Source organism: Prunus persica, chromosome G1, assembly GCF_000346465.2.
Source record: "Prunus persica cultivar Lovell chromosome G1, Prunus_persica_NCBIv2, whole genome shotgun sequence".
Taxonomy (NCBI): Eukaryota; Viridiplantae; Streptophyta; class Magnoliopsida; order Rosales; family Rosaceae; genus Prunus; species Prunus persica.
Window position 1 is genome coordinate 46,380,177 of NC_034009.1, and position 9,711 is coordinate 46,389,887.

The following is a 9,711-nucleotide window of genomic DNA, read 5'->3' on the forward strand; positions in this document are numbered from 1 at the left end:
AAGAAACATGCGGCAAATATAATATGAAATCACCTTAATAGTTTTATGAAATGATCATAAACAAAATCCTTAAAATGCAATCGTAAAATAGAAACAAAACGATCTTGGATTCACTACCATTCCATAAGCAGCAAGAAGATCATCAAATGGATCATGTGGTGCATCATACTCAAACTGCAAGAGTTAAAGTTAGGAGTCATCAACATGACAAGAAAAGCGAAGTGTGGCAAAAAGAAAAACAGAGGCATACCAATCTTTCCAGAATATTTTCTAAGAGATGATATACCAACCAACACACTTATCAACAAAAGAGGAATTTCCACTGAAACAAGAACCAAAAACCCTAAGTTCCTTAACAACTAAGCCACTCAACTTGAAAAGAAAAACCAGATCTAGACACTAAACCCTAATACCAACCAACATTTATCAACAAAAGAGGATTTTCGACTAAAACAAGAACCAAAACCCCTTAGCAACTAAGCCATTCAGCTTGCAAAGAAAAACCAAATCTAAACACAAAACACTAAATCTTTAGCCATTTCTAGTGAAAAAATAGCAATACAAAAAGGAAAATACGAACCCTAACCCCAAAAATCATAGCCATTGTCATTGCAAACAAAGTAAGCCAAAACCCCATTATTGAAAAAATGAAAAATGAAAAAGCGAACCTCAGGCTCAAGGGCATGCGAGTCAGCTATCTCTACCAACTCCAGACCAGTCAGAAGGAAAACGACGCCAGGTGGCATCTGTGAATCAACTTCGGCCGTCGGCTCATCGTCATTTCTTGGCGCCGAAGCCATTTGGATTCTCAGGAAAGTTTTCTTTCGTTTCTTTCTTCGCTATACAGTAACGCGTGCGTTTCGTTTTCTTTTTTTTTTTCTTTGCTCTTTTAATTGGCGCCTGATTCTTAAATAGTTGTGTCTGTGTAATCGCGACCGTTGATTTGATCATTTACGCAATCGTGACCATCCATCCAATCACCGCCCCATCAGCCAGCATCCTAGACGCTCCAAATGCAAATCTTGTAAACTTGGATTATATCTGAACCGTCCATTTACTCCCTTGATGCTTATACATATCTCATCCTTTCCCAATTTAGCCATTTGTTTGAGTCGAACTTTTGACCTGTGATATGAGATTGGAGTGTACTGGAATGATGTATATCAAATAATTGAAATATGTTTGGGTAGTTGGAAGAGAGTGATTTTATTTTAGTTGCTTAAATTGTTTCAAATATCTATTAGTCCTGATCTCTTGGACCACAGAGGTCCAAGAAATTTTTGGTCACTCACCGTTGGATGTAAATTCAACGGTTCACTCACTCTTGAACTCATTTTAATAAACTTTTTTATACCATTAGATTAATATCCAACGGTGGGTGACCACAATCTCTTGGACTCCTGTGGTCCAAGAGATCGGGACTGAAATATCTATATATATAAAGCAAAAGGCAGAGAATGGTGAAACATTCAAAATACCAGAAAATGCCCTCGGTTAATGCAAACATTAAGAATTCAAATTATTAATTAAATAAGGATAATATGATAAATTCACACTTTTTCATATTTAAAAAAATTAAAAGAAAAAGAAAAAGCAGATAATGTATCCTATTTTTATGGAACACAACTACCCATTATCTTTTTTAATTCTAAAATAAATTTACTTATTTTTTTAAAAAAACCGCTCGCAAGCGCGGAAGCGCGTGCAGAGAGGCTAGTATCTATATATATAAAGCAAAAGGCAGAGAATGGTGAAACATTCAAAATACCAGAAAATGCCCTTGGTTAATGCAAATATTAAGAATTGAAATTATTAATTAAATGAGGATAATATGATAAATTCACAATTTTTTGTATTAAAAAAATTAAAATTAAAAGAAAATTCAGATAATGGGTCCTATTTTTATGGAACACAAATATTCATTATCTTTTTTTAATTTTAAAATAAATTTAAATTTTTTTTAAAAAAAACCTCTCGCATGCGCGTGCAGAGAGGCTAGTATATATATATAAAGCAAAAGGCAGAGAGCGGTGAAACATTCAAAATACCAGAAAATGTCCTTAGTTAATGCAAACTTTAAGAATTGAAATTATTAATTAATTAGGATAATATGGTAAATTCACACTTTTTCATATTAAAAAAATTAAAATTAAAACAAAAATCAGATAATGAATCCTATTTTCATGGAACATAACTACCCATTATCTTTTTTAATTCTAAAATAAATTTATAATTTTTTAACAATTTATTTTATTATTTTTAAATAAATTACGAGCCTATCTACTGCCCCGTCACTCATTAACATACTTATTTAACGGCAGAGTAACTATGAATACGAAAAATAGTAGAAAACCAAGATTTATGTACGAAGTTGACACAATAAATATCAATAAAATAAAAAAAAAGTTTAGGTAGTAAATTCAGTAAATTAAAATTTACCCATAAAAATAATGAAATATTTCAAACACTTAATTGAAGAAAAAGGTGAACTCCAAATGTTACTGTTCACTTGTTTTGGTTTAATCCTGTGATTGTAGGGTAAAATTTTCCATTGACTTGAAAACCACTGGTGGCCAACAAATCTACTTTCTTTAGTGTGCGAGCGTGCCACTGTCAGCAGTTAAAAATCTTAACAAACCTATGAAACAAAGATAACTTGCGCTCCAAGTTACTGACTTAAACAAGTGATTGTGCATTTGGGTGAGGAATATCTCCCAAGTAAGTTCTTTTCTTGCCTTATCACAGTAAACTGGTAGTTCTGGCCAGAATGAATATTGAAAATAAATCAAACTGTTTTTCAAGAAAAACTGCCTATTACACAAGTTTTAAGACAAAAGGGGACTGCCATGTCTGAAGGGACAACAAAACATTGGGTTTTGATTTCGGTTTAGATTTTTGCCTGTAACTTAGGTTGGATTGGGTGTATCTATGCTGGATTCAAACGTCAGCATCTTCAACTGGTAAGGTTCAGCTGGAAATCGATACCAATGTCGAGACTGGCAAAGCTTTAATCTATCCTAGCCATGGAGAGGCTTGCTGGATGGGCATAATTGAGATTTCTTTAGTCTAGACGAGGCTGGATTGATGATTTCTTGCCTGGACTACACCACAGTACATGTGTTTGCTTGATTATGAATCATCCAAGAGCTATTCTGGCAATCCTGAGAGATCAAGGCATTTCTGTAAATTTGTTGAGGTTTTTATGTTATGAAAAGCCCTAATTATGTTTGATTTGGCTTGTGCTGAGCCAAAGTTGTAACGAGAGAAATCTCGTTTTCTTTATAAACTATATTTCTAAATTGAATTGGAATCAGAAACCTTAGTTCTGGCTGATCTGTCTTTTGTAAATCAAAAGGTTTGATTGCTTCAGAGTTTGAAGACCTTTTGGGATCAACTGACCTTGTTTTGAATTCGTCAGTGTGACCTTGAGTGTTTTTGTTTTGATTGAATTTTTTAACTGTCCTCTAACCCTGTTCACCTCCTATTATATTTATAGGGAGTAAATGGACGGTTCAGATATAATCCAAGTTTACAAGATTTGCATTTGGAGCGTCTAGGATGCTGGCTGATGGGGCGGTGATTGGATGGATGGTCACGATTGCGTAAATGATCAAATCAACGGTCGCGATTACACAGACACAACTATTTAAGAATCAGGCGCCAATTAAAAGAGCAAAGAAAAAAAAAAAGAAAACGAAACGCACGCGTTACTGTATAGCGAAGAAAGAAACGAAAGAAAACTTTCCTGAGAATCCAAATGGCTTCGGCGCCAAGAAATGACGATGAGCCGACGGCCGAAGTTGATTCACAGATGCCACCTGGCGTCGTTTTCCTTCTGACTGGTCTGGAGTTGGTAGAGATAGCTGACTCGCATGCCCTTGAGCCTGAGGTTCGCTTTTTCATTTTTCATTTTTTCAATAATGGGGTTTTGGCTTACTTTGTTTGCAATGACAATGGCTATGATTTTTGGGGTTAGGGTTCGTATTTTCCTTTTTGTATTGCTATTTTTTCACTAGAAATGGCTAAAGATTTAGTGTTTTGTGTTTAGATTTGGTTTTTCTTTGCAAGCTGAATGGCTTAGTTGCTAAGGGGTTTTGGTTCTTGTTTTAGTCGAAAATCCTCTTTTGTTGATAAATGTTGGTTGGTATTAGGGTTTAGTGTCTAGATCTGGTTTTTCTTTTCAAGTTGAGTGGCTTAGTTGTTAAGGAACTTAGGGTTTTTGGTTCTTGTTTCAGTGGAAATTCCTCTTTTGTTGATAAGTGTGTTGGTTGGTATATCATCTCTTAGAAAATATTCTGGAAAGATTGGTATGCCTCTGTTTTTCTTTTTGCCACACTTCGCTTTTCTTGTCATGTTGATGACTCCTAACTTTAACTCTTGCAGTTTGAGTATGATGCACCACATGATCCATTTGATGATCTTCTTGCTGCTTATGGAATGGTTAGTGAATCCAAGATCGTTTTGTTTCTATTAGCTTTTACGATTGCATTTTAAGAATTTTGTTTATGATCATTTTCATAAAACTAATTAAGGTGATTTTCATATTATATTTGCCGCCATGTTTTCTTTACTATTTACCAGTAGCATTTTAATAAATCTGTGCTATGAAACAGTGGACTCTTTCTCCATTTACAGAGAAGGTCATTTTACATTTGAGTGCATTTTATAACATCCTTTTGTTTAATCTCTCTGTTTTTTGGCGTCAGCCTGTGAATATAATTTTGGAGAGCCCCATTAATAAGGCTGGCAGACTGCAAGCTGTGTATGTCAACTCTGGAAGCTCAAATGGCTATTACGAAGTCAAAGGTCATGCCAAAGTTCCAATCGGACCAAAAGGATTTCAGCAAATGTGGCGTAAGTTAAATCTTTTGTGTCTTCATTGTCTCATTGCAATGCATACATTTTAGGTTGTAATCCGGCTGTAGGCCCATAAAAATTTCACAAACACATGGATGCAAGAAGTTATGTATTGAATTATGCCACATGGTACTAAATTCCTAACTACAATAAAGAGACCCGGATAGATAAACCCAATAAGCTCCCTCTTGTGTTTTCCGCGTGACAAGCATGCACAACATTGGTATATGTTCTATTTCCAATTCTGCACAGCTGCTTGCCTTCTATGTTCATCATATATAATATAAATCTTGTCACTCACTGTAAATGAAACAAGATGCAGGTGAGCTACATCAGTCTGGTGGGGTTCTACAGCAGGGTACCGAGGCAGTGGCTTGGCACGAGAATTGTGGCATCCCAAGTTTGGTAGAAGGCTTACCTGCAAACTCTCGGAAAATAGGTTGATATTTGACATTCTGTAGTTGTTTATAACTAGTCTATGCCGTCTCCCTGTCCTAACTGACTTCGTTTGTTGTAAATTCAGGTGTTTTGTCTGGAAAGGGAAGAGGTACTGACCTTGACACGTATATCCTCGCTGCTCCGAGTGATCAGACTCTTGTTTTTGTGGTAAGTTGAAAGTTTTCTGATTTGTTCACGTTTATTATTTCATTGCTAACTGTTTCCTGTTCCTTATTTTATATTCTTGTGCCAAGGCTCGTATAATTATTAGTTTTTGTTGAATCGGTCCAGGTTGGTGAATTTGCCAATGAGGGGATCGAGAACTACATTGATGAGTATGTGGAAGGTAATTTCTTTAGAACTGAATCTTGTAGGTTTTTTATATGATTATGCCCGTATCCGTGTAGCAATAAAATACTGACAATCACTAAGAGCCTTGATAGATCCAGTGCATTCATTAACCATAATCCAGTTTGGTGCCATACGATTTGGCTTCCCCCTCCTTTCCGTATGACAAGATTCAAACTTGGGAGGTTGTGCTGTAGTTAGAGTGGAGTCACTGGGGTTGAGCGTATTTCTTTTGAGATTTTGAATGTAAGTTTTTCTGCCACCTTTTCTATGCTTTTGCGTCAGGGTATCCCAATGAAGCCATTGTTGAGATTTTGGTTCGGCTTAGGTTTGCGAAGTGTGGAAGCTTTAGGGGGTTACTGTGGTAGATAGTTAACTTGTGGGCTATGAAGAGGGAATAAGGGCACTTGGAGATTCCTCCAATTAGGGTAATGAGTCTCAGTAGACTGAAATGATTTAATGGTTATGCTGGATTGGAGAACTAGTTCAAGGAATTCTGCAAAGCAGAATTATTGTGCTGGGAATCAGGTCGGTGAAGGCGGAAATGTAGTTTTGGTAACTCTCCCTTCAATGAAGGAAGCCTCCGTTTCCTTTATGATTTATTTATTTATTGCGAATTAGAAATTCCTACTTATCTGCACAGCTTATATTTATTTATTTGTTTTCTGTTGTTGTGATTGCAGTTTCTGGGTATTCGCTGGCTCCTTCTGTTTGTGTGGGTCATATATGCTGCGCGTTGGGGAAAAAATGGAATATTTGTTGAATCAGTATTTTGGTTGATGATGTATTAAGTGACTTTTGACTTCTTTTGGGGTTGTCCATAGGATGAGTTGAAACCAAAACTGCTGTAAATTTCTGTCTAATATTCATCGGTATTGTAGTAAAGGAGACTGCTTTTGGATTTAGAAAGTGATTCTGAGACTATTCTCTGGGTTTGTAAGGTCCCTAAATTTCTGGTTAAGTGCTTGTGAGGTCCCGAATTCTTTGCTATACTTTTTAAGCAGTTTACTTTCTTGGTGGAATTGCCTCTGTCTCATGTTTGCGTTTCTTGTTTCAGGCTTGTTTCTTTAGGTAAGGTAGACTCCTTGTCCACCGGGTGTAATATTTTTTTAGCATTGACAAAGTTTGTTTGTTCTCCAAAATCAAAATAGAAACATCACAACTATAAGAATATTGCACCACGTGTCAGATGTAAGAAATGCAAGAACATTGCACCACAATTTTCCAAGAGAAATACAAGGCACATCACAACTATAAGATAATTGCACTACACGTCTCAGAGGACCTGCCCAAAATCGAAGTGCATCTAAGCCCAACCAAACTTACAAAGTTGTTATCAAAACAACAACCCAATGTCATAGGCAGCTCACCAACCAAAGTACCAAAACTATATGGTAGAATATTCATTTAAAGGTTATAACACTGATTGAAGAGAATTATGCTGCCTAGGCACTGAAGAAAGTCGGAGTAGTATTGTTGGCAGCACAAGTCATGCTACAACAAGATATGGAGATATAGTGATTTACAAGGATGACATAGAGTAAATTCAATCTTTTGCAACAAATAAACATTTTTCACAAAAGGATGAAAATATTTTGTCATTTAGTGAAATGGGGAAACCACAATTTTCAAAAGTATTGGGCAAAATCGCAAATATCAAAAATTGCATACAAATCCTCCAGTTATTCAAGAATTGCAAGATATGTCCCTTGTTGAGATTCTCTTATGTGGGACCGGCCAAGAGGTGTGTGTGTGAGAGAGATTTGATGAGTGTGTGAGAGTTGGTGGACGATGACATCACCCAAGTGAAACCACCCTTGTACCAAAAGGCAAGTGATCCAACTTTATTCCTATTTGTGTATCTTAAAAACTTGAAGGGACAAAACTATATGGTAGAATATTCATTTAAAGGTTATAACATTGATTGAAGAGAATTATGTTGCCTAGGCACTGAAGAAAGTCGGAGTAGTACTGTTGGCAGCACAAGTCATGCTACAACAAGATATGGAGATATGGTGATTTACAAGGATGACATAGAGGAAATTCAATCTTTTGCAACAAATAAACATTTTTCACAAAAGGACAAAAAAATTTTGTCATTTAGTGAAATGGGGAAACCACAATTTCCAAAAGTATTGGGCAAAATCGCAAATATCAAAAATTGCATACATATCCTCGAATTATTCAAGAATTGCAAGATATGTCCCTCGGTGAGATTCTCTTATGTGGGGCCGGCCAAGAGGTGTGTGCGTGTGTGAGATTTGGTGAGTGTGTGAGAGTTGGTGGACGATGACATCACCGAAGTGACACCACCCTTGTACCAAAAGGCAAGTGGTCCAACTTTATTCATATTTGTGCATCTTAAAAACTTGAAGGGACAAAACTATATGGTAGAATATTCATTTAAAGGTTATGACAGTGATTGAAGAGAATTATGCTGCCTAGGCACTGAAGAAAGTCGGAGTAGTACTGTTGGCTGCACAAGTCATGCTACAACAAGATATGGAGATATGGTGATTTACAAATTCAATCTTTTGCAACAAATAAACATTTTTCACAAAAGGACGAAAATATTTTGTCATTTAGTGAAATGGGGAAATCACAATTTCCAAAAGTATTGGGCAAAATCGCAAATATCAAAAATTGCATACATATCCTCCAATTATTCAAGAATTGCAAGATATGTTCCTTGGTGAGATTCTCTTATATGAGGCCGGCCGAGAGGTGTGTGCGTGTGTTAGATTTGGTGAGTGTGTGAGAGTTGGTGGACGATGACATCACCGAAGTGACACCACCCTTGCATCTAAAGGCAAGTGGTCCAACTTTATTCATATTTGTGCATCTTAAAAACTTTAAGGGACAAAACTATATGGTAGGTGGAAATGTCATAACATGTCATGAGATATTTTTGACTAACAGTCAACACTCATATTTCAATAATCATTCAATATAAATATAAATAAATAAAAAACATATTGACATAAATTCATATGAACATCTCATGAACTTTTTAATATTTTATAAATCACACAAAAATCCTAAATTCATGCAACAACCAAAAAATAAATAAATAAAAAATCATATTCATGCTTAGGACTTCAAGAACAACACAACCATGCAATCCATACCCACATGAGCATCATCTAGCATCAAATCCCAAAAATACCCCTATGGTCGGAATACCCACATGCTCTTTCCATTGAACCCAACTTCCATACAACATCTCATATATCTAATATCTCATATACATGGATGAAAACACATGACAGAATGAACATAGCATATCACTTATACAACTTGAACCTAAGCCCATATTGATTCCAATAACAAAAAAGAAAAGGCATAAGGAGATTAGACAATGGCTCTTGATACCACTCGAAGGAAACATGTATTTGAAATTTAAATTTATTGGATCTTGGGCTACAAAATACCAAATATTCAAATAGGCGCATAAGAAAATTTTAGTTCTTATTGAGCATAATGCTATCCAATTTCCCAGGTATCTTTATAGGTCTAATCTAATATATGGACGAAAGAAAAAGGGAGAAAAGGATGAAGCTTTCTCACCCTTGAAGCTCTATTGGATGATCTCCAAGTTATCACCTTTGGAAATGCCTTCTTCCATATCTTGCTTCATGGATTCTTCACAAGGTACCAAAGTAGCTACCCTCTAGTTCACCACACCAAATGTTTAGATGATGAAGAAGGAAACAACCAAGAGAGTGGAGCATGATAAAGGCAAAGCCCACCAGTTCAAAAGAAACATAATAAATAGTGGTTTTCGGTAGGTTAAAGAAACAAGATAATTATGGATGTTGACTTTTTGTGGAATCCCAGGGAGTATGGATATGATACTGGTTGGGGATTATGATTGGGAGCTTTTTTGGAAGGGGATGAATTTTTCCTTTTGTGGAAGGCCATTATTGGTTGGGGATATTTGTGTTTGTTGTGTTTTGTTTGTTTGTTTGTTGGGTCTCTCCATGGTCGATAGTTGAGTTTAATTTATCGCCCAAAGCAGAGAAAGTGTAGCAACTAATGGGGCCCTTCCCAAAATCCAGTCCAAGTCAA

General features: G+C 36.0%; 2 protein-coding genes across 2 annotated transcripts in view; both read left to right on the forward strand.

The window, feature by feature from the left end:
- On the forward strand, window positions 3,488-6,659 carry LOC109946556 (ribosomal RNA small subunit methyltransferase NEP1-like). Its single transcript, XM_020554797.1, has 7 exons — window positions 3,488-3,889; window positions 4,384-4,440; window positions 4,707-4,854; window positions 5,180-5,296; window positions 5,381-5,463; window positions 5,587-5,641; window positions 6,327-6,659. Exons 1-7 carry the CDS (start codon window positions 3,758-3,760, stop codon window positions 6,404-6,406), a joined length of 672 nt encoding a protein of 223 aa, XP_020410386.1. The 5' UTR covers window positions 3,488-3,757; the 3' UTR covers window positions 6,407-6,659.
- Window positions 9,452-9,711, forward strand: part of LOC109947703 (glycine-rich cell wall structural protein 2-like) — a 782-nt gene continuing 522 nt past the window's right edge. The window contains exon 1 of the mRNA XM_020558560.1: window positions 9,452-9,500. Within this exon, the coding sequence (XP_020414149.1) occupies window positions 9,452-9,500 (49 nt within the window). The remainder of the gene's footprint in view (window positions 9,501-9,711) is intronic.

What these genes read in the sequence shown, in the direction of transcription:
- LOC109946556 (XM_020554797.1), top strand. Translation starts at nt 3,758, where the DNA reads ATGGCTTCGGCGCCAAGAAATGACGATGAGCCGACGGCCGAAGTTGAT. An exon ending in TGCAAACTCTCGGAAAATAG is followed by an intron (nt 5,297 to 5,380) that starts GTTGATATTTGA and finishes TTGTAAATTCAG; the next exon opens with GTGTTTTGTCTGGAAAGGGA. An exon ending in CATTGATGAGTATGTGGAAG is followed by an intron (nt 5,642 to 6,326) that starts GTAATTTCTTTA and finishes TTGTGATTGCAG; the next exon opens with TTTCTGGGTATTCGCTGGCT.